This window comes from Rhinoderma darwinii, chromosome 3 (genome assembly GCF_050947455.1).
Source record: "Rhinoderma darwinii isolate aRhiDar2 chromosome 3, aRhiDar2.hap1, whole genome shotgun sequence".
In the NCBI taxonomy this organism is placed as follows: Eukaryota; Metazoa; Chordata; class Amphibia; order Anura; family Rhinodermatidae; genus Rhinoderma; species Rhinoderma darwinii.
The window spans coordinates 94,120,784-94,142,617 of record NC_134689.1 but is presented as its reverse complement, the minus strand read 5'-3'; the positions used below and the strand labels follow the sequence as shown (position 1 = coordinate 94,142,617).

At 41.2% G+C, this 21,834-nt stretch overlaps 1 protein-coding gene across 4 annotated transcripts in view; it reads right to left on the bottom strand.

Moving 5' to 3' along the window:
- SIMC1 (SUMO interacting motifs containing 1) overlaps positions 1 to 21,834 on the bottom strand; it is an 83,416-nt gene that overhangs the window by 36,424 nt on the left and 25,158 nt on the right. For all 4 annotated transcript variants that reach the window (XM_075856468.1, XM_075856470.1, XM_075856471.1 and 1 more), the window contains exons 8-9: positions 9,602 to 9,764; positions 7,067 to 7,145 (exon numbers count right to left, since the gene is read on the bottom strand). In XM_075856468.1, coding sequence (XP_075712583.1) covers positions 7,067 to 7,145; positions 9,602 to 9,764 — 242 coding nt within the window. The remainder of the gene's footprint in view (positions 1 to 7,066; positions 7,146 to 9,601; positions 9,765 to 21,834) is intronic.

Below are 21,834 nucleotides of genomic sequence, written 5' to 3'. Positions count from 1 at the left end.
AGGCCACGCCCCCCCCTTCTCAACACATTGTAATTCTTCTGAGAACTCTGCTCTTGATGTCAAAATTCAATAAAAAAGGATTTGGATGCCGCAGCTGCTTTACATACTCCATAACGCCCCCATTCGGATACCCAGACATTTCTTTCATAAGTTTGAGATATTTTAGGACATTAACTGGAAAAGGTTGTGCTAGAATTAAGTTGGAAGTCCTTCAGAAAGCTAAAAATGTAGATTTGGCAGTCCCCAATCCTGAAATATATTTTGCGGTCCAGCTTAATATGTGTGGTTGGGAGGAGATTAACTCACATCCTAATTGCCCATTGTTGAGGAATTGCCAGGTCAATTATTTGTATGAGTGCTTGGAGGCACATAAGTTTAAGGTTCACACCAAACACTTTCCTACCTTGCATCTTCTCCATAAGCTTTAGTGGAAAGTCAGAGCGCTGCAGGGCTTGGATGGTTGTATTCAATACACCTCTATCTGGAACACCCCCTGGTTGTGGAAGTTCTTTATATTAAGTGGGTTTGAGTATTGACAACACCTGGGACTGCATTGTGTATTCCAACTTGTATCTGGAGCTGGTATTAAGCAGTTCTTCCAATTACAGTCAGAATTGACATTTCCCTCAGCCCACTCTTAAAGGGAATGTGTCGCTAGAAAATTTTGAATGAATGCTTAAACACTGTCCAAATGTTTTCACGAGTCAGGAAATATTATAAATTAGATTCTAATTTATAACATTTCCCAGTGCTGGTCACTAGATGGAGCAATTCCCAAAATTGCAGCATTGCATGTGGTAAAGCAACCACATTGCTTTATGCTGCAAAATTTGGTAATACTCACTCGCTCTAGTGAGCTCTCAGAATCCCCCCTCCTTTATCCTGGCTAGTGCCAGGAGAAAGGAGTGGATTGAACGGTCAAACCTCCTACAGTGTGTGTCGCCATTTTTTGAGCTAACACACAGTGTAGTAGGTTAACATACAGTAGTAAACACACAGTAAAACACGTACATACACAGACCTAACTTACCTGCTCCTGCCGCTCCCTCCGGTCCGTCCGCTCCGGTCTGCTCCCTCCGCTCCTCGTACTTGCTTCAGAACACAAGTCCGGAAGTAGTCATCTCAGTCCGGCCACGGCTTCCGGTCGACATGAACATGGCGCCGGATTTCGCTCTAGCGAAGACCTGACTTTCGGTATGTGTGGGAACGGCGCATGCGCCGCTCCCAAACAGACCCCGAGCGCTATAGTGGATGGAACGGCTCCCGTTCGCATTCTCTAAGGGGATGTGTGTGTGCCGTATTCCATCACTGTATGAGCCACCAAAGATGGCAAAAAAAATGGCAGCCCCCCATAGAGAAGAAAAAGTAAAAAAATATAAATAAAGTAAAACACACATAAGAGATTTTATAATAAAACACTAAATGCAAATTGATAAACATTTTTTTTTCGTGACACTCGTCCTTTAAATATCTACAGCTGGGTCACACTTTTAATCCTGCAGTCACTTCTAAGCTTATACAGGTCTCGAATAACGTTTGTGCTGCTAATAGGACGCTTTAGATCTTCCTCAGGGGTAATATCACTTCTGTATTGCCATCTATTGGTTACATTTCTCTGCACGTTCCCTTCTAATATAAAGTACAAAAATGGGAGGATGACCTGGGAAGCATCAAACAAGCACAATGGAATGAGGTGTTGGAGGTTATCCCAAACTGTTTTAGTGAAGCCTACAGGCTATCCCAAAATTAACAGATTCATAGATTGTACTGGACCCCACAGTTTTGGTTTAAGATTGCCGCTTGACACTCACTCTGCAAGCACTGTAGGGTTAACAGAGCTGACCTGATACATATGATGTGGAAATGCCTAAAGCTCTTCTATTGGATTGAGGTTCTAAGCCTTAGTTAATCATACTTCTCTGCCACAAAATACATTTATGTGTCCTAGGATATGTAACGGATAGCCCATTGACTGAAGGTTCTAGACTAGCTATTGTTCATATGCTATACGTAGCCAGGAAACAGACTGCCCAAAATTTGTTGGATGAAAAATTGGCTGCCTACTCTTGAGAAACGTATTTATAGTAAAATGGGACACCGTTCATAAATTGGAAGCGGTGTGGGCTGACTGGTTAGATACACCAGGATTGGCGCCACTTTCTCTATCCGGCTGTAGAGAATTGGTACTAGGGTGGTTCCCGCTTTAATGATGCTGTTCCCAATCTTATTGTATCCATCTCATGTTTACTAGATTGTCCTTGTTAGTGTATAATATGTAATGTAAGCGGAGATGGGCAAGATGGTCAGTTCTCTTGATTTCTAGTTCGAGGGATCATTGATAAACTAGAAAGTTTACTACTGTCTTGAAACATGGTATATTGCTTCCCCCAAACCGGACTTTTCACTTTTGCTTAAAAGACTACCAGCCTTTCTATTCCTTACATGCAGTGCATTTTTTAATGGTGTTGCCATTTTCCACAGAACATATTGCAGATCCATTCTAATCTCACATTTGACCCTTTTTAAATAGCTTATTAAAACCCATGTCAGATAGAGGGGATCCCAAGTGTGGGACTATGTGCCGGTGTGGAGAGCAGGTTTCCACTCTAAGGGGAGATTCACACGAACGTTGCGTTTTTGCGCGCGCAAACAACGCAGCGTTTTGCGAGCGCAAAAACCATTTGACAGCTGCGTGTGTCATGCGTGTCTGATGCGCGGCTGCGTGATTTTCGCGCAGCCGGCATCATAGAGATGAGGCTTGTCAACGGCCGTCACTGTCCAAGGTGCTGAAAGAGCTAAATCTTTCAGCACCCTCGACAGTGAATGCCGAACACAACAGCGAAAAACCTGTAAAAAAAAAAGATAAAGTTCCTACTTACCGAGAACTTCCCGGCCGTTGCCTTGGTGACGCGTCCTTGGTGACGCGCCTCTCTTGACATCGGGCCCCACCTCCCTGGATGACGCAGCAGTCCAAGTGACCGCTGCAGCCTGTGATTGGCTGCAGCCTGTGCTTGGCCTGTGATTGGCTGGAGCTGTCACTTGAACTGAAGTGTCATCCCGGGAGGTCGGACTGCAGGAAGGAGACAGGAGTAATCGGTAAGTTAGAACTTCGTTTTTTTTTTACAGGTTAATGTATTTTGGGATCGCAAATCACTGTCCATGGTGCTGAAACAGTTTAACTCTTGCAGCACCATGGACAGTGACTATCTCCTGACGTCGCGTACCGATAATTTTTTTGCCGGGATCGGCCAAAACGAGTTTGGCCGAACCCGGTGAAGTTCGGTACGCTTGTCCGGCTTCGCTCATCGCAAAGACACTCCGTTTGGATGTTCGGAAACAGAAAAGCACGTGGTGCTTTTCGGTTTTCATTCATCCTTTTCACTGCTGTTGCGCGAATCACGCTCGTCCAACGGAAGTGCTTCCGTGTGGTGCGCGTGATTTTCACGCACCCATTGACTTCAATGGGTGCGTGATGCGCGAAATACGCAGAGTTATTGAACCTGTCGCGCATTTTGCGCAGCAGACAAACGCTGCGCAAAAAGCACGGACTGTCTGTACTGCCCCATAGACTTGTATTGGTCCATGCGTGCCGCGTGAAAACCACGCGGCCCGCACGGACCGAATACACGCTCGTGTGAATCCCCCCTAACAATGTAAATGAAAAACCCTTGTGTAGGAGCTACACCAGCTACATGCAGCTTCCCACAATTATAAGTTGCTGGAGCAAAGGGACTTTATAGAAACTTTATAACCTGGCAAGGCCAACGATGGTTGAACTGAAAAGGTTTTATACCAGCTACATGTTTCTGCTAGAATAAAAAGCAAACAAACTATTAGAGATTACGGTTGTTGAAAGCTCTGATCAAGTAGAACCAATGATCAGATTTTTAGACAATGACCTACAGCTATCAACCTCCGCACTCAACTTCACTCTTGAGACTTCTGCTGCGTTGCACATTTACTTCAGGAATAGTTGTCACTTTAAAGGGAATGTGTTGCCAGCAAAACATGTTTTTTTTTTTTAGTTAATCAATTAGTGTATAGGTGATTAAACATTGTTCCAATTTATTTTTTTTCACGAGTCAGGAAATATTATAAATTGGATTCAATTGGATTCTAATTTATAATATTTCCCATTGCTGGTCACTAGATGGAGCCATTCCCAAAATTGCAGCATTGCATGTGGTAAAGCAACCACATTGCTTTATGCTGCAAAATTGGGTAAAAAGCCCTCGCTCTTGTGAGCTCTCAGCATCCCCCCCTCCTTTATCCTGGCTAGTGCCGGGAGAAACGAGGGGTTTGAACGGTCTAACCTCCTACACTATGTGTCGCCATTTTTTGAGCTAACACACAGTGTAGAAGGTTTACATACAGTAGTAAACACACACTGAAACACAAACATACATAGAAATCCCTTACCTGCTCCAGTCGCCGCCGCTCCCTCCGGTCCATCCGCTCCGTCTGCTGCCGCTGCTCCATGTGCACAAGTCCGGAAGCCGCGACCGGAAGTAGTAATCTTACTGTCCGGCCGCAACTTCCGGTCCACAGGAAAATGGCGCCGGACGGCGCGCATTTCAAATTGAACTGTGTGGGAGCGGCGCATGCGCCGTTCCCACACAGCGGCGTACATGTTAGTGGATGGAACGGGCCCCGTTCGCAGTCCCTATGGGACTGGAGCTGCCGTATTCCATGTCTGTATGTGTCGTTAATCGACATACAGAAATGGGAAAAAAAAATGGCAGCCCCCATAGGGAAGAAAAAGTGTAAAAATAAGAAAAAGTAACACACAAATTAATCCAAACGTTTTTAATAAAGCACTAACATCTTTAACATATTTAAAAAAAAAAAAAATTGTGGTGACACTGTTCCTTTAAAGAGGCTCTGTCACCAGATTTTGCAACCCCTATCTGCTATTGCAGCAGATAGGCGCTGCAATGAAGATTACAGTAACGTTTTTATTTTTAAAAAACGAGCATTTTTGGCCAAGTTATGGCCATTTTTGTATTTATGCAAATGAGGCTTGCAAAAGTACAACTGGGCGTGTTGAAAAGTACAACTGGGCGTGTATTATGTGCGTACATCGGGGCGTTTTTACTACTTTTACTAGCTGGGCTTTCTGACGAGAAGTATCATCCACTTCTCTTCAGAACGCCCAGCTTCTGGCAGTGCAGACACAGCGTGTTCGAGAGATCACGCTGTGACGTCACTTCCCCAGGTCCTGCATCGTGTCAGACGAGCCGGCACCAGAGGCTACAGATGATTCTGCAGCAGCATCAGTGTTTGCAGGTAAATCGATGTAGCTACTTACCTGCAAATGCTGATACTGCTGCAGAATCAACTGTAGCCTCTGGTGCCGATGTGGCCGACACGATGCAGGACCTGTGAGTGACGTCACAGATCTGCACTGCCAGAAGCTGGGCGTTCTGAAGAGAAGTGGATGATACTTCTCATCAGAACGCCCAGCTAGTAAAAGTAGTAAACACGCCCCGATGTACACACATAATACACGCCCAGTTGTACTTTTGCAAGCCTCATTTGCATAAATACAAAAATGGCCATAACTTGGCCAAAAATGCTCGTTTTTTAAAAATAAAAACGTTACTGTAATCTACATTGCAGCGCCGATCTGCTGCAATAGCAGATAGGGGTTGCAAAATCTGGTGACAGAGCCTCTTTAAAGGACCAGTGTCACGAAAAAAAAAATTTTTAGATCAATTTGCTTTTAGTGTTTTATTTAAAAAAAAAAGTGTGTTTGTGTTTTACTTTTTTTTATTTTTTCACTTTTTCTTGTCTATGGGGGCTGCCATTTTTTTTTCCATCTCTGTATGTGGCGATTAACGACACATACAGACATGGAATACGACACATACAGTCCCATAGTGAATGCGAACGGGGCCCGTTCCACCCACTATGCTGCACATGCGCCACTCCCACACAGTCCAAATTGAACTGTGCGACGTCCGGCGCCATTTTCTTGTGGACCGGAAGTCGCGGCCGGACAGCAAGATTACTACTTCCAGTCGCGGCTTCCGGACTTGTGCACTTGGAGCGGCGGTAGCAGACAGAGTGACGGACCGGAGGGTGCGGCGGCAGGAGCAGGTAAGTTATTTCTGTGTATGTACGTGTTTTACTGTGTGTTTACTACTGTATGTAAACCTACTACACTGTGTGTTAGCTCAAAAAATGGCGACACAGTGTAGGAGGTTTGACCGTTCAATCCCCTCGTTTCTCCCGGCACTAGCCAGGATAAAGGAGGGGGGATTCTGAGAGCTCACTAGAGCGAGTGAGTTTTCTCAAATTTTGCAGCATAAAGCAATGTGGTTGCTTTACCACATGCAATGCTGCAATTTTGGGAATTGCTCCATCTAGTGACCAGCACTGGGAAATATTATAAATTAGAATCCAATTTATAATATTTCCTGACTCGTGAAAAAATTAGAACAATGTTTAATCACCCATACACTAATGGTTTAAAAAATTTTCTAGCGACACATTACCTTTAAGCACATCAAATGGATGTCCAAGAAAATCCTCTGTCTCCTATCCATGGATTCTATTTCGTCCCAAAAAAAATTGTGTGCACACCAAGAGATTAGCCATCACCCCCGTTTTGCACAAATTCATCCCTTGCTGTAAAGGCAGTTTAAAGTAGAATGAGCTTTTCTCTATTGCGTTGTCTGCAACAGACCAGGACCGCCAAGCCATCAGTCAGGATCTAGCTCCATGCCACAGTAAGCCGGTTACGTAGCGCACTTAGCATTGTAATTTCATGACTGCTGTCCCCTAACCCCTTTGCTTATAGACCTGTTGAAAAAAGACTGGTAAAGTGTGACATGTTTTTACAGCGGGGTGTCTATGCATCAAGCATTCATTTTTAGAAGCTCCCAACGACAGAAGCCTGGAGGACAAATTGCTAACAAAGATTTCCATGTGCTTTCTATACAATTACTACCAGACACTTTAGGAAACAAGACTTTTATAAGGTTTAAGAAAAAAAAAAAAACTCAGATTACACTCCAATAGAGATCGGTCCGATAAGGAAAAATGTCACAACTGAACTATGTACCTGTTATAATAGTTTGTAAACTCAGGCAGAGCAGAATTATATGATGCAGCATCTCATCCCATCTTTGCCATTCTGGACCCTGGAAAATAAAAAAAGTATAAGTAATGCAAGATAGGAGTTTTACAATTGACCAAGTTGAAGAGCAAACTTAAAAAATAAATAAATAAATAAGTGTTTTCCAAACACCTGACTGGAAAAAAAACCTGAAATCAGTACCTGTATGTGTCTGAATGGCCGCCAGATGATACCATAGCTCAGTAGTAGTTTTTTTTTTAATGTATGTGAACTGAGCTGTTCACGGTTTCTAGGGCTTGCTGTGGGTGGAATTACTATGTAAAGGACAACAGTTCCCATAATTCCTCTCCCATCTCACTGACATGTGACTGCATAGCCCTTTATTACAAGGTGTAAGATGGTGCTGTAATTCCGGTGTACTACATCATCTCATGCCCATCTTGTGTAACAGTCACTTTAGAGACAGCAGGGGATGAGAGCAGGGGAGAGAAGATAAATGTGATGTGCGAGTTCCCATACATCAGGGAGAGAGGAGAGAACTGTTCAGTGTACAAGAAGTCACAAAATCAGGAGACAAACACCAGGATCGTGGTCATGTCAGAATGACTTAAGGCCCTATTAGACAGAGCGATCATCGTATGGGTTTTTGTATAATCGTTAGAATGTGAGATAAATAGGCATGTATAATAACGTGCAGCGATTGAACAATAAATAATTGGGTTCCCGTGGATCGGTCACAACTACCTGGGTGAAAAGTGATAGTTTGTCGCGGCCACACCCCCTCATCTAATCAGAAATATTCCGGTAGTTTGCAGTTCATCGATGGTGATGGCGAACGAGCAACAATCGCATTAACTACTGAACAGCAAAAACCTTTAGCAATTAGTGTCATGTGTAATAGTCTTTTCAACGTAAACCGCTCCCCAAATCATCTCGTTCATGAAACCTCTGCCCTTCTAATAGGACCCTTACAGAGGCATTTCAGATACTTATTCAATCTTTAAAAATTGCGTGAAAATAGTTTACACCTTCAAAAGGGAATCATTTTTACTAATTAAAATTATACACTGACTTGTTTTTCCTAACCGGTTAGAATTTCCCGATTATGTACACTATATGGGCAAAAGTCTAGTGACACCTACACATTACACCTACAGGAGCTCTTAGATTTCATTCTAAATACATAAACATTAATATGGAGTTGGTCCACCAACAGTAGGTAATGTTCTCCTGGCATTCAAACAAATACTCGTCCATCAGACGGTCAGAAGTGTGTGATTAGTCACTACAGAACACATTTCCACTTCTCCAGATTCCAGTGACCGCGTGCTTTACACCACTTCAGACGCTTGCCATTATCCTAGGTGATGTAAGGCTGGCATGCAGCTGCTCGGCCATGGGAACCCATGCCATGAAGCTCCCAGCGCATAGTTTGTGCGGATGTTAATACCAGAGGTTTGGAACTCTGCAGTTATTGAGATAGCAGAGCGTTGGCGACTTATGCACTAAGTGCCTCAGCACTCAGCGACCCCGCTCTAACTTTACGTGGTCTACCATTTCATGGCCGAGTTGATGTTCTTCCTAAATGCTTCCACTTTCCAATAATACCACTCCGTTGATCATGGACTATCTTGGAGGGAGAAAAAATTCACAAGCTAAATGGCTCACTTTAAGTGAGCTTTTTAGAATAACCCATTTTCACAAATGTCTGTAAAGGCAGTCTGCATGGCTAGGTGCTGGTTTTTATACTCCTGTGGCAATAGAACTGAAACAAACACCTGAATTCAATGATTAAGAAGTGCCCTAATACTTTTGTCCATACAGTATATTTGTATTCTATTTTAGGCCCTTTTCATACTGTGTTTGCAGTGTATGTTCACCGTATGTGCCGTAGTTACACCGTGATCGGTTCAGCCATCTTTGAGCTGCTTCTCCGAGATGTGAACAGTACTTGTGATAATTTCTTTGCAGCAGCCGCAGGGACGTAAGAAACCGCAGTCAGAAAACTCATTGAACTTGTATAGTAGTGGTTCTGGGCATGCTGTGGCCTGTGCAAAAGGTCTCTTAAGCTAAGGGGAGCTTTGTCCATCCCATACTATAAACGATGTGATCCGGTGTTCTGCCTCCAGCTTTATAATAGAGGTGTCACTTTTGTAATTCTGCCTGAGAATGGGAGAATTGTTTTGTAGAAATCACGATTTAGCAGTTATCAGCCTATTGTGAGGCTCAGTGGCCAGAGCGAAAATTGCAAGATACCAGAATTGCAATATACATAGTGACGTGGAAAATCTAACAAATCTGGTCATTTACTGAAGATACAGTCTAAGGCTACACCTAGACATTTTGTAGTGCTACGGATTGATTTTAAATATAGTGACCGCTGCAGTCCACAAGATTGCATGCAATGGTCACTCAATAGTTAATCCGTAGCACTCCAAAAAGTCTAGATGTAGCCCTGGCCTAAGGTAAGGGCTACATAATACATTATTCCCTCATCAGATTCAGGTCACCATTGCTCACCTGATTTTCAAGTTGTAGTGTAGAATTGCTAATAAAGTATAGTATTTTGCAAAAACAAAGCGAGAGCATTGGTGGTGGAGGCATTTGACAACTATGGTGAAAGACGGCTTCCAGGATCTTTGCCCGAAGTAGAATATTCTCTGCACTACTAAAGAAGATTTCTCTGAAAAGGAAAAAAAAATAAAAAATAATATGTAAGGAGAGCATACAAACAATATCACTCACTACAGGCAGCTTTAGATTTATAGCATTAGAGTGGGCAGGCTTTCAAGGTAAGAGCGGTGATCTTAGAGCAAGACGTACCCCATTACCACTCTCCCTATTGAGGTGGCACTGGAAAACTGCAGCTGCATACCCCCATTCTGGTCTTCTATTTCTGGTTTTACACTATGAATTTAAGAACTAAGGAGTTTTCTGAACAGGAAAGCCTAGATGCAGGGAAAGGGGAAATCCAGGCTTTAGGTAGGTGTGGAGGAGGACAATTTCCCCTAGTTTATAAAAAATAGGCATCTCCTCTCGCCCCAGTGGACCACTAAGAGTTTAATCAGAGGACATATTATGCAACATCGGTACAGTAATAAACAAATCGAGGTGGGGGGGGGGGGGAGTATTTTTTTTATTTTTTGCTACGGACAACCCAAATATACCAGAGAATAAATCCAGGTTGGAGGACCTAGTGACCAAAAGACAGTTCAGCCCCAACAGAGATGTTGAGTGGCTCAAAAAGGTTGACAGCGCTTTAGAGATCTTCCCTAAACTAGCCTCCCTAATAGGTGGGACAAGCTCTCAAATTAGGAAGAGAAACAACTGCTGAACAGAGCCGGTCTAATTCATGGGGCAATATAATCCCTGCTAGCTGTCAAGACCGTTTCTCAGAACTGAAAAAAATATATATGAGGACATGCTTTATTCCCTGGAACACCCAAGACAATTCTTGTCATCCAAGCAGCTGAACACCAGTTCCTACTCGGACATGTTCTAACAAGAGGACGGTAAAATTTACAACATCTTGAGAACTGTCAGATCGCCACACAAGCATGAGATTAACATGCAATTACGTGACCATGCTACTGGTTATAGAGGCATTTCAGCTAGAGACAACACCATTAGTAAGAAACCATTTGCATACAAGTTTTAAACTGCCGCAAGATTAGTCTAACATTAGAAAATCCCTTTAAAAGAGGCTCTGTCACCAGATTAGAAGTGCCCTATCTCCTACATAATCTGATTGGCGCTGTAATGTAGATAACAGTGGTTTTTATTTTGAAAAACTATCATTTTTGAGCAAGTTATGAGCAATTTTAGATTTATGCTAATTAGTTAATAGACAACTGGGCGTGTTTTTACTTTTTACCAACTGGGCGTTGTGAAGAGAAGTGTATGATTCACTGTACAATCACGCTGTAACAATGGGCTGGAACAATGAGAAGTGTATGATTCTGATTGGTCACTGATTGGTCAGCCTCATACACTCCTCTGTACAACGCCCAGTTGGTAAAAAGTAAAAACACGCCCAGTTGTCTATTAACTAAATTAGAATAAATCTAAAATTGCTCATAACTTGCTCAAAAATTATCGTTTTTCAAAATAAAAACCACTGCTGTAATCTACATTACAGCTCCAATCAGATTATGTAGGAGATAGGGCACTTATAATGTGGTGACAGAGCCTCTTTAAGGGTAGCCAGCCTAAGACCTTTGCCTAGCCCAGCCTGTAAAAAAACAAAAAAAAAAAACTAAATCTTACGAGTGTCAAGTTTTAAATGACCAGATATGTGAGGCTCCCAGCAACCCCATACAGGCCTTCTAGATTTTAAGGTAAATCGCAGTGATAAAAGTCACAAGGTGGTAATTACCAGTCCGGCCTCCCGGGATGACGTTTTAGCCCATGTGACCACTGCAGCCAATCACAGGCTGCAGCGGTCACATGGACTGCCGCATCATCCAGGGAGATCGGGCTGGATGTCGAAAGAGGGACGCGTCACCAAGACAACAGCCGGGTAAGTATGAATTTCTTTTACTGCGGAAAGGGCTGCCCCTTCTCTCTATCCTGCACTGATAGAGAGAAGGGGCTGCCGATTAGTGCAGTGCAATTTTGCAGCGAAAACATGCCCGTAAATACGGGTCGAATACGTGTGACCAAGGACCCGTATTTACAGGAGGAAAAAAAAAATATGTTCGTGTGCATGAGGCCTAAGACTATAGAATTCTGGGAAATAGAATATGGTGTATTTAAGTGCACCCAGAGGAGGGTGGGACAGGTTCAGTTCAGAGCACATGAGCAGAGGATTGGTGTACTGCTCGATATGAAGGCAGCTGCAATTCAACCCCTAATGTACCTGCTTTTAGTTGTTTTAATTGTTTGGGAAATCCTGAGTGACGACTGTTTATGACGGCAAGAACACCCACACCCCAACAGACATCTAATGGGTAAATTAACCCCTTAACGCCGAAGGACGGATATATCCGTCCTCTGCAGCTGCTAGTTCGCGCAGGAGGACGGATATATCCGTCCTGTGATGGCGCGGGTACTGACACTGTACCCATGCGATCAGCGGCAGGAGCACGGCTGTTATACACAGCCTGGCTCCTGCTACAACTGCCGGAATCGAAGCGCGCGCCGATTCCGGCAGTTTAACCCATTAAATGCAGCTGTCAATAGTGACAGCGGCATTTAATGTGTTTGACAGAGGGGGGAGCTCCCTCTGTCACCCGATCGGCACCCCCGCAAACAAATCGCGGGTCGCCGTCGGGTTTCCATGACAGCCGGGGGTCTAACAAAGACCCCCAGGTCTGTCTTCAGCATCTGCCTGTTAGGCGATGCCAGAGGCATGACCTAATAGGTTGCCTGTCAGTTTTACACTGACAGGCAATAATGCTTTGGTATACGAAGTATACCAAAGCATTATATATGCGATCGGCACATCGCATAGTGAAGTCCCCTGGTGGGACTAAAAAAAAAAAAAATGTAAAACAGTTAAATAAAGTTTGTGAAAAAAAAAAATAAAAAAAATTACAGTCAAAGTCAAATAAAACTACTTTTTTGGCCCAAAAAGTGGTTTTATTTAGTAAAACGGTCAAAACAAATCACACATACACATATATGGTATCCCCGCGATCATAACAACTTGACCAATAAAATTAACATATTAATTAAACCGCCGGATGAACGGCGTCCAAAAAACCCGCAAAAAACAACGGCAAAATTCTCTTTTCTCCCATTCCCCCCATAAAAAATAAAATAAAAGTTAATCTATAAGTCCCATGTACCCCAAAATTATACTAATGAAAACTACATTGTCCCGCAAAAATCAAGCCCACATACGGCCACATAGATGGAAAAATAAAAAAATGACGGCTCTTGAAATGTGGCGATGCAAAAACAAGTAATTTTTTTCTAAAAGGCTTTTTATTGTGCAAACGTAGAAAAAACATAAAACCTTTACATATTTGGTATCCCCGTAATCGTGCCGACCCATAGAATAAAGTTAACATGTTATTTACGCTGCACAGTAAACGGCGTAAATTTATAACGTGAAAATTAATGCTGGAATAGCCGCTTATTTTCAATTCTCTCCTAAAATAAAGTTAATAAAAGTTAATCAATATGTTATTAGCATCTAAAAATGGTACAATTACAAAATACAACTCGTCCCGCAAAAAACAAGCCCTTATACGGCTATGTCGACGGAATAAAAAAAGAGTTACGACTCTTGGAATGCGACCGTGTAAAAACAAAAAATAATCCTTGGTCATTAACGTGCAAAATGGCCCGGTCATTAAGGGGTTAAGGTTATAGGTTTAGAAAGTATAGTTTGTAATTGGATTGAGAATTGGCTCAAGGACCGTATCCAGAGAGTTGTGGTCAATGATTCCTTCTCTGAATGGTCACCGGTTATAAGTGGTGTACCCCAGGGTTCAGTGCTGGGACCACTATTATGCAACTTCTTTATTAATGGCATAGAGGATGGGATTAATAGCACTATTTCTATTTTTGTAGATGACACCAAGCTATGTAATATAGTTCAGTCTATGGAAGATGTTTGTGAATTGCAAGCGGATTTAAACAAACTAAGTGTTTGGGTGTCCACTTGGCAAATTAAGTTTAAAGAGGCTCTGTCACCACATTATGAGTGCCCCATCTCCTACATAAGGAGATCGCCGCTATAATGTAGGTGACAGCAGTGCTTTTTATTTAAAAAAAACTATTTTTACCACTTTATTAGCGATTTTAGATTTATGCTAATGAGTTGCTTAATGCCCAAGTGGGCGTATTTTCACTTTAGACCAAGTGGGCGTTGTACAGGGGAGTGTATGACGCTGACCAATCAGCATCATGCACTCCTCTCCATTCATTTAGGCAGTGCATAGGGATCCTTTTAGATCCTTATGTGCTGTCTTATACTAACATTATTCACTGTCTAAACACTTCATAATACCTGCACTTCGTTACTCGGTCTGTGGTAGTTACAGCAGAGGAAGCGTGATCTCGCTGTAAATGACAGTTTACAGAGAGATCATGCTCTGCTGTAACTACCATAGAAACAGTAACTAAGTGCAGAGATTGTGAATAGACATCCCATGGAATGTCTATTCACTGTCTAAACACTTCAGTATTAATGTGTTAGTATAAGACAGCACATAAGGATCTAGCAGGTTCTCTATGCGCTGAGTAAATGAATGGAGAGGAGTGCATGATGCCGATTGGGCATTAAGCAACTCATTAGCATAAATCTAAAATTGCTAATAAAAGTGGTAAAAATAGATCTTTTTTTTTAAATAAAAAGCACTGCTGTCACCTACATTACAGCGCCGATCTCCTTATGTAGGAGATAGGGCACTTATAATGTGGTGACCGAGCCTCTTTAATGTAGATAAATGAAAAGTTATGCATCTGGGTACCAACAACCTGCAGGCATCATATGTCCTAGGGGGAGCTACAATGGGGGAGTCACTTGTTGAGAAGGATCTGGGTGTACTTGTAAAATCAAACTAAATAACAGTATGCAATGTCAATCAGCTGCTTAAAAGGCCAGCAGGATAATGTCGTGTATTAAAAGAGGCATAGACTCGCGGGACAGGGATGTAATATTACCACTTTACAAAGCATTAGTGAGGCCTCATCTAGAATATGCAGTTCAGTTCTGGGCTCCAGTTCATAGAAAGGATGCCCTGGAGTTGGAAAAAATACAAAGAAGAGCAACGAAGCTAATAAGCGGCATGGAGAATCTAAGTTATGGGGAAAGATTAAAAGAATTAAACCTATTTAGCCATGAGAAAAGACGACTAACGGGGACATGATTAACTTATCTAAATATATGAATGGCACGTACAAAAAATATGGTGAAATCCTGTTCCATGTAAAAACAAGGGGGCACTCCCTCCGTCTGGAAAAAGAAAGGTTCAACCTGCAGAGGCGACAAGCCTTTACTGTGAGAACGGTGAATTTATGGAATAGTCACCGCAGGAGCTGGTCACAGCAGGGACAGTAGATGGCTTTAAAAAAGGCTTAGATAATTTCCTAGAACAAAAAAATATCAGCTCCTATGTGTAGAAATGTTTTACGTCCCTTGTCCCATCACTTGGTTGAACTCTATGGACATGTTTTTTTCAACCGTACTAACTATGTAACATACCTATGCAGGTTAAAAACAATGAAGTGTTGTCACCACTTATTCTTAATCCGGTTATGATCTACAATTTGTTTGTATATCAATATACAAAACAAAATTTTATTCCAAATGAATAAATGCAATACAAAAGTTTATTTTAGTAATGATAAGTTAGATCCGGTCGTTTATTCAGGCTATAGGGCTGTCTGGAATCTAGTATCAACATCCAGCAGGTTTTTCTGTTCAGTATTTTTCTCCCATAGTCTCTTCCTCTAATTGGTCTATATATGCCTCCAAGACCTTGAATTGAAAAAGGCTCAGACATGTAAGATGATAAATTGAGTGTGGAATTTAGAACGATCTTGTAACTTTTTAACCGTTGAGGTAAAGGGACTGCCCCTCTTAAAGGGGTTATGCGGGGACCAAAAAGTATTAGCAGTATACACACTGCAGTATGTGAGAACACTTGCTAATCTACATTCCGGTCCCGCCGATTGTGAGATTTTGATTTTTACAGCGCTGCTGGGGGACCGGAAGTCTAGTGGCCGTCGTTCATGACGACACGACTTGTCGTCACTTGACCGACCTCGCTGTACTCGGAGTCATGTCGTCATGAGGAACGACTGGTCCACTAGACTTCTGATCCCCCAGCTATGCTGTAAGGCTTGGTGAAAGCACCAAACTGCGATTTTTTTAGAAGAAATTTTATACCAGTTAATTTCATGTAGGTTTTCACCTTGATGTAAGATAGGGATGTATTCATTAACAATTTTATGAAGCTCATTAACCCTTTCAGGACTGAGCTCATTTTGGCCTTCACCAGTCCCATTTTTTCATATCGGACACGTAATTTTATATGGTAACTCTGGAATGCTTTTGCCTATCTAAGCGATTCAGATTTTCTCGTGACATATTGTACTTTGTTAGTGGAAAAATGTGGTCAATAAATTGCTTATTTGTGAAAAACACCAAAATTAAAAGAAAATTTGCAAAAATGATAATTTTTTGAATTTTAAATGTACCTGCTTGTAAAAACCGATAGTAATACCACACAAAGTAGTTACTATTTCACATGTCTACTTTATATTTGCATCATTTTCAAGGACGTTAAGGCTTAGAACTTTAGCAGCAATCTCACATTTTGACGAAAATTTCAAAAGGCTATTTTTTTTCAAGGACCAGTTCAGTTGTGAAGTAGCTTTGAGGGCCTTATGTACTAGTTAGACCCCAAAAGCCATTTTAAAAAGCAGCATTCCGAAAGTTTAACCCTTTATGCGTTTCACAGGAATTATAGCAATTTTGTTTTTGCCAAGATTCATTTGTAATAAAAAAAAAATTCTGTAACACAAGGTTTTTACCAGAGAAACACAACTCCATATTTATTGCCGAGATACTGCAGTTTTTAGAAATATCCCACGTGTGGCACTAGTGTGTTAATGGACTGAAACACAGGCCTCAGAAGCAAAGTAGCACCTAGTGGATTTTGGGGCCACCATTTTTTTAGAATATATTTTAAGCACCAGGTCCGGTTTGAAGAGGTCTTGTGGTGCCAAAACAGTGGAAACTCCCCAAAAAAAAGACATGGTTTTGGAAACTATACTCATCAAGGAATCTATCTAGTGGTAGTTTGCATCTTGACCCCGCAGGTCTTTTGCTATATTTATTGGAGTTTGTCTGTGAAATTGAAAATCACTTTCTGAAAAAAATTATAGAATTTTTTTTCTACGAGGAATAAAGAATAAAAAGCACCCCTAAAACTTTTAAAGCTATTTCTCCCAATTACAGAAATACCCCATATTTAGGTAAACTGCTATTTGGACTCAAAGCAGAGCTCAGAAAGGAAGGAGCGCCATTTGGATTTTGGAGCGCAGATTTTGCTGGATTTGTTTGCGGTGCCATGTCGCATTTGCAACGCCCTGGATGGATCAAAACAGTGGAAACTCCCCAAAAGTGACCACATTTTGGAAACTACACCCCTCAAGGAATTTTTCTAGGGGTATACTTAGCATTTTGACCAGTTTTTTTGCGGAATTTAGTGGAATTAGAAAGGGAAAATGAAAAAAAGACTTTCTGAATTAATAAAGGAGATAATCGAACACCAAAATTTGTAAAGCAATTACTTTTAATTACGGCAATATGCCATATGTGGTAATAAACTGCAGTTTTTACGGATTTCACCGTGGGGTAAAAACGGCAATTCAAATTCTTTGAGACTTCGTATGATTAACCTCTTCCCGCGTTGCTCCGTAATAGTACATCCTGCACAGGGCTTGCTTCCCGCATCAAGACGTACTATTGCGGAGTAGTTCCCAGCGCACACTGTCCTAACGGACAGTGTCCGGGAGGTCAGCTGTCCCCGACAGCTGACACTCCAGCCTTGCCGGTCAGCGGACCATCGCCGCTGATTTCGGCAAATAACCCCATAAATTCGGTGACTGATTGCCGTCGCCACATTTAAGTGGTTTGAAGCACATTGGCAGTCCCCACGAAGTGATCGTGGGGGCTACCGATGCTTGTTGTGGCAATCGGAGGTCAGACAATGACCTCCGGGTTGCCATGTACGGAAGCCTCGGCGGAGCAGCCTCCGGCCAGTCCTCCGAGGCTTCCGGTCAGTGTGATTGTCACGTCACAATGACAGTTGGAATGCATTACACTACGTGTGTAGTGTAATGTATTCCAGCAGCGATCACAGCTGCAAGTTTAAGTGTCCCCTAGTGGGACAAGTGAAAAAAGTACAAAAAAATATTTTGACACTTTTTTTTTTTTTTTTTTTTAAAACAAGTTATATAAACAAACACTACATTTTTTTCCTATAATAAGTCTTTCATTATAGAAAAAAAAATAAACACGTTAAAAAAAAAGTACACATATCTGGTATCACTGCGTTCGTAACGACCCCAACTATAAAACTATGTTATTTTTCACGCACGATGAACACCCCCCCCCCAAAAAAAAAACAAAAAAACACCAGAATCTTTATTATTTGGTCACCACCCCTCCCAAAATAGAGAATAAAAAGTGATCACAAAGTCGCATGTACCCGAAAATACCGATAAAAACAAGCTCTTACACAGCTTTTGACTGAAAAATAAAAAAGTTACGGCTCTCTGAATATGGTGAGAGAAAATACATTTTATACATAAGTGATTTTATTGCGCAAACGCTGCAAAACATAAAAAAAGCCTATATACATATCGCCGTCATTTATAGTACACTGGACGCCGCAAAAAATAAACTAAAAAACATTGTCAGAATTGCTTGTTTTTGGTCACCTGGCTTGCAAAAATGTAATGAAAAGTGATTAAAAAAACCAAAAAAAAAACTGCATGTATCCCAAAATGGTACCAATGAAAAGTACAGATTGTCCCGCAACAAATAAGCCCTCACGCAGCTCCGGTGGTGAAAAAGTAAAGAAGTTCTGGCTCTCAAAATATGGCGATGCAAAATGTGCAGTGTTTTCTAAAAGCGGATAAGATCCGACACCATTTATCAGTGCGACACCGGCCACACATCTATGAATTATTATTTATTTACCGCATTATTATACCCTCTTATTATGCCCTGATGTTCTCAGCACAGATTACATATGCCCCCACATTATAAACTGAAATACCAGCGAAACCCAAAACAGAAAAACTACCAAGCAAAATTTGCGCTCCAAAAGCAAAATGGTGTCCCTCCCTTCTGAGCCCTGCAGCGTGCTCAAACAGCAGTTTGCGTCCACATATATGGCATCGCCATACCCAGGAGAACCCGCTTAACATTTTATGAGGTATTTGTCTTCAGTGGCACAAACTGGGAACATATTATGCACTAAAATGGCATATCAGTGGAAAATTGCAATATTCACACCATCCGCTGTGCATTAACCCCTTTGCGCACTATGACTTAATAGCACGCCATGGTGCGGGGGTGATGTATGGAGCAGGCTCACAGGCTAAGCCTGCTCCATACGCTGCGGGTGTCGGCTGTGTATTACAGCTGACACCCAGGATTAACGGACAGGAACAGCGATCGTGCGGTTACAGAAGCCTGTAAGAACAATATACTGCAATACATTAGTATTGCAGCATATTGTACCCGCGATCCAATGATCGCTGGTACAAGTCCCCTAAGGGGACTAATAAAATGTGTAGAAGAATTAAAGTTATTAGTAGTGAGAAAGAAAAACGTTTCAAGTTAAAAAAAAAAAAAACACCTTTTCCCATTTTTCTTCTAAAGTAATGTAAAAAAATAAACAGAATTGATATCGCTACGTCCGTAAAAGGCCAAACTATTACAATATACCATTTAACTCGCACGGTGAACACCGTAAAAAACTTAAATTTAAACCGCCAAAATCGCTGTAGTTTTCGTTTTTACCGCACGGCGAAAGCTGTAAAAACGAAAACCCCCAAAAAATGGAATCAGATTTTTTTCCTATATTTTCCTATTTTTTTTCCGTTTCCCGGTACTTTTTATAGCACTTTAAATGGTATTAATAGAAACTACAATTCCTGCCGCAAGAAATAAGCCCTCAAAACACTGACGGAAAAAGAAAAAAAAGTTATGGCTCTTGGAAGGCGGGGAGTGAAAAACAAAAATAAGAAAGCAAAAAATGGATCAGTCCTGAAAGGGTTAATTAATTTCTAATAAAAAAAAAAAAAACGTATGACCACATGTGGGGTATTTCCGTACCCGGGAGAAATAGCTTTACAAAAATTGGTTGTTTATTTCTCCTTTATCCCTTCTGAAAATGAGAAAATTCAACATTTTAGTGGAAAAAAATTGCGATATTAATTTTCTCCGCCTAATTCTAATAAATTCTGCAAAAGACCCGTGGAGGCTAAATGCTCAATATACCCCTAGAAAAATTCCTTGGAGTGTTTCCAAAATGGGGTAATTTGGGGGGGCTTCCACTGTTTTGGTCCCTCCAGGGCGTTGCAAAGGCGACATGGCACCAAAAACCAATCCAGCAAAATCCGTGCTCCAAAATCCAAATGGCGCTACTTCCCTTCTGAGCGCTGCCATGGGTCCAATCAGCAGTTTATTACCACATATGGGGTATTGCCGTAATCAGGAGAAAATGCTTTACAAATGTTGTGGTTCTTTTTTTCCTCTATTCCTTGTAAAAAAAAAAAAAAATTTCTATGCTTTTTCAGAAAAAAAAAGTTGATTTTAATTTTCACTGCCCAATTCCACTAAATTCTGCAAAAAACCTGTGTGGTCAAAATGCTAAATATACCACTAGATAAATTCCTTTATAGGTGTAGTTTCCAAAATTCACTTTGAGGGTTTCCCCTGTTTTGGTCCCTCCAGGGGGTTGCAAACTTGACATGGAACCGAAAACCAATCCAGCAAAATCCGTGCTCCAAGATCCAAATGGCGCTCCTTCTCTTCCGAGCCTTGCTGTGGGTCCAATCAGCAGTTTATTACCACATATGGGATATTGCTGTAATCAGGAGACATTGCTTTACAAATGTTAGGGTGCATTTTCTTTATTATTTCTTGTAAATATTAAAAATGTCTGTTTTTTCAGAAAAAAGTAGATTTCCATTTTTACAGACTAATTCTAATAAATTTAGCGAAAAACCTGTGCGGTTAAAATGCTAACTATACCCCTAGATAAATTCCTTGAGGGGTGTAGTTTCCAAAACGGGGTAACTTTTGGGGGTGTTTCCATTGTTTTGGCACCACAAGACCTCTTCAAACCTGACAAGGTGCCTAAAATATATGGGTGCTCCTTTGCTTCTAAGGCCGGTGCTTCAGTCCATTATCACACTAGGGCCACATGTGGGATATTTCTAAAAACTGCAGAATCTGGGCAATAAATATTGAGTTGCATTTCTCTGGTAAAACCTTCTGTGTTACAAAAAAAAATAATTAAAAATGAATTTCGGCAAAAAATATAAAATTTGTACATTTCACCTCTACTTTGCTTTAATTCCTGTGAAACGCCTAAAGGGTTAAAACACTGAATGCTGAGTCGAATACCTTGAGGGGTGCAGTTTTCAAAATGGGGTGACTTCTGGGGATTTTCTAATATATAAGGCCCTCAAAGCCACTTCACAACTGAACTGGTCCCTGAAAAAAATGGCCTTTTGAAATTTTCTTTAAAATATGAGAAATTGCTGCTAAAGTTCTAAGCCTTGTAACGTCCTAGAAAAAGAAAAGGATGTTCAAAAAACGATGCAAACATAAAGTAGACATATGGGAAATGTTAACTAGTAACTATTTTGTGTGGTATTACTATCTGTTTTACAAGCAGATAAGTTTAAATTTAGATTGCACATTTCTTCTAAATTGGTGTTTTTCAGAAATAAATACCAAAATTAAAAATAAAAAAAAAAAAAGAAGAAAGTTTTTCACGAACAAAGTACAACATGTCACGAGAAAACAATCTCAGAATCGCTTGGATAGGTAAAAGCATTCCAACATTATTACCACAAAGTAACACGTCAGATTTGAAAAAATTAAAAAAAATTAAAAAATCGGCTGGGTCCTGAAGGCCAAAACAGGCTGGGTCCTGAAGGGGATACCAAATTTGTAGGTTTTTAGTAAAAACTATTTGATAAAAAAAAAAACGTTTTGTTTCACCACATTCCGAGAAGCATCACTTTTTTTTATTTTTTGGTCGATTGAG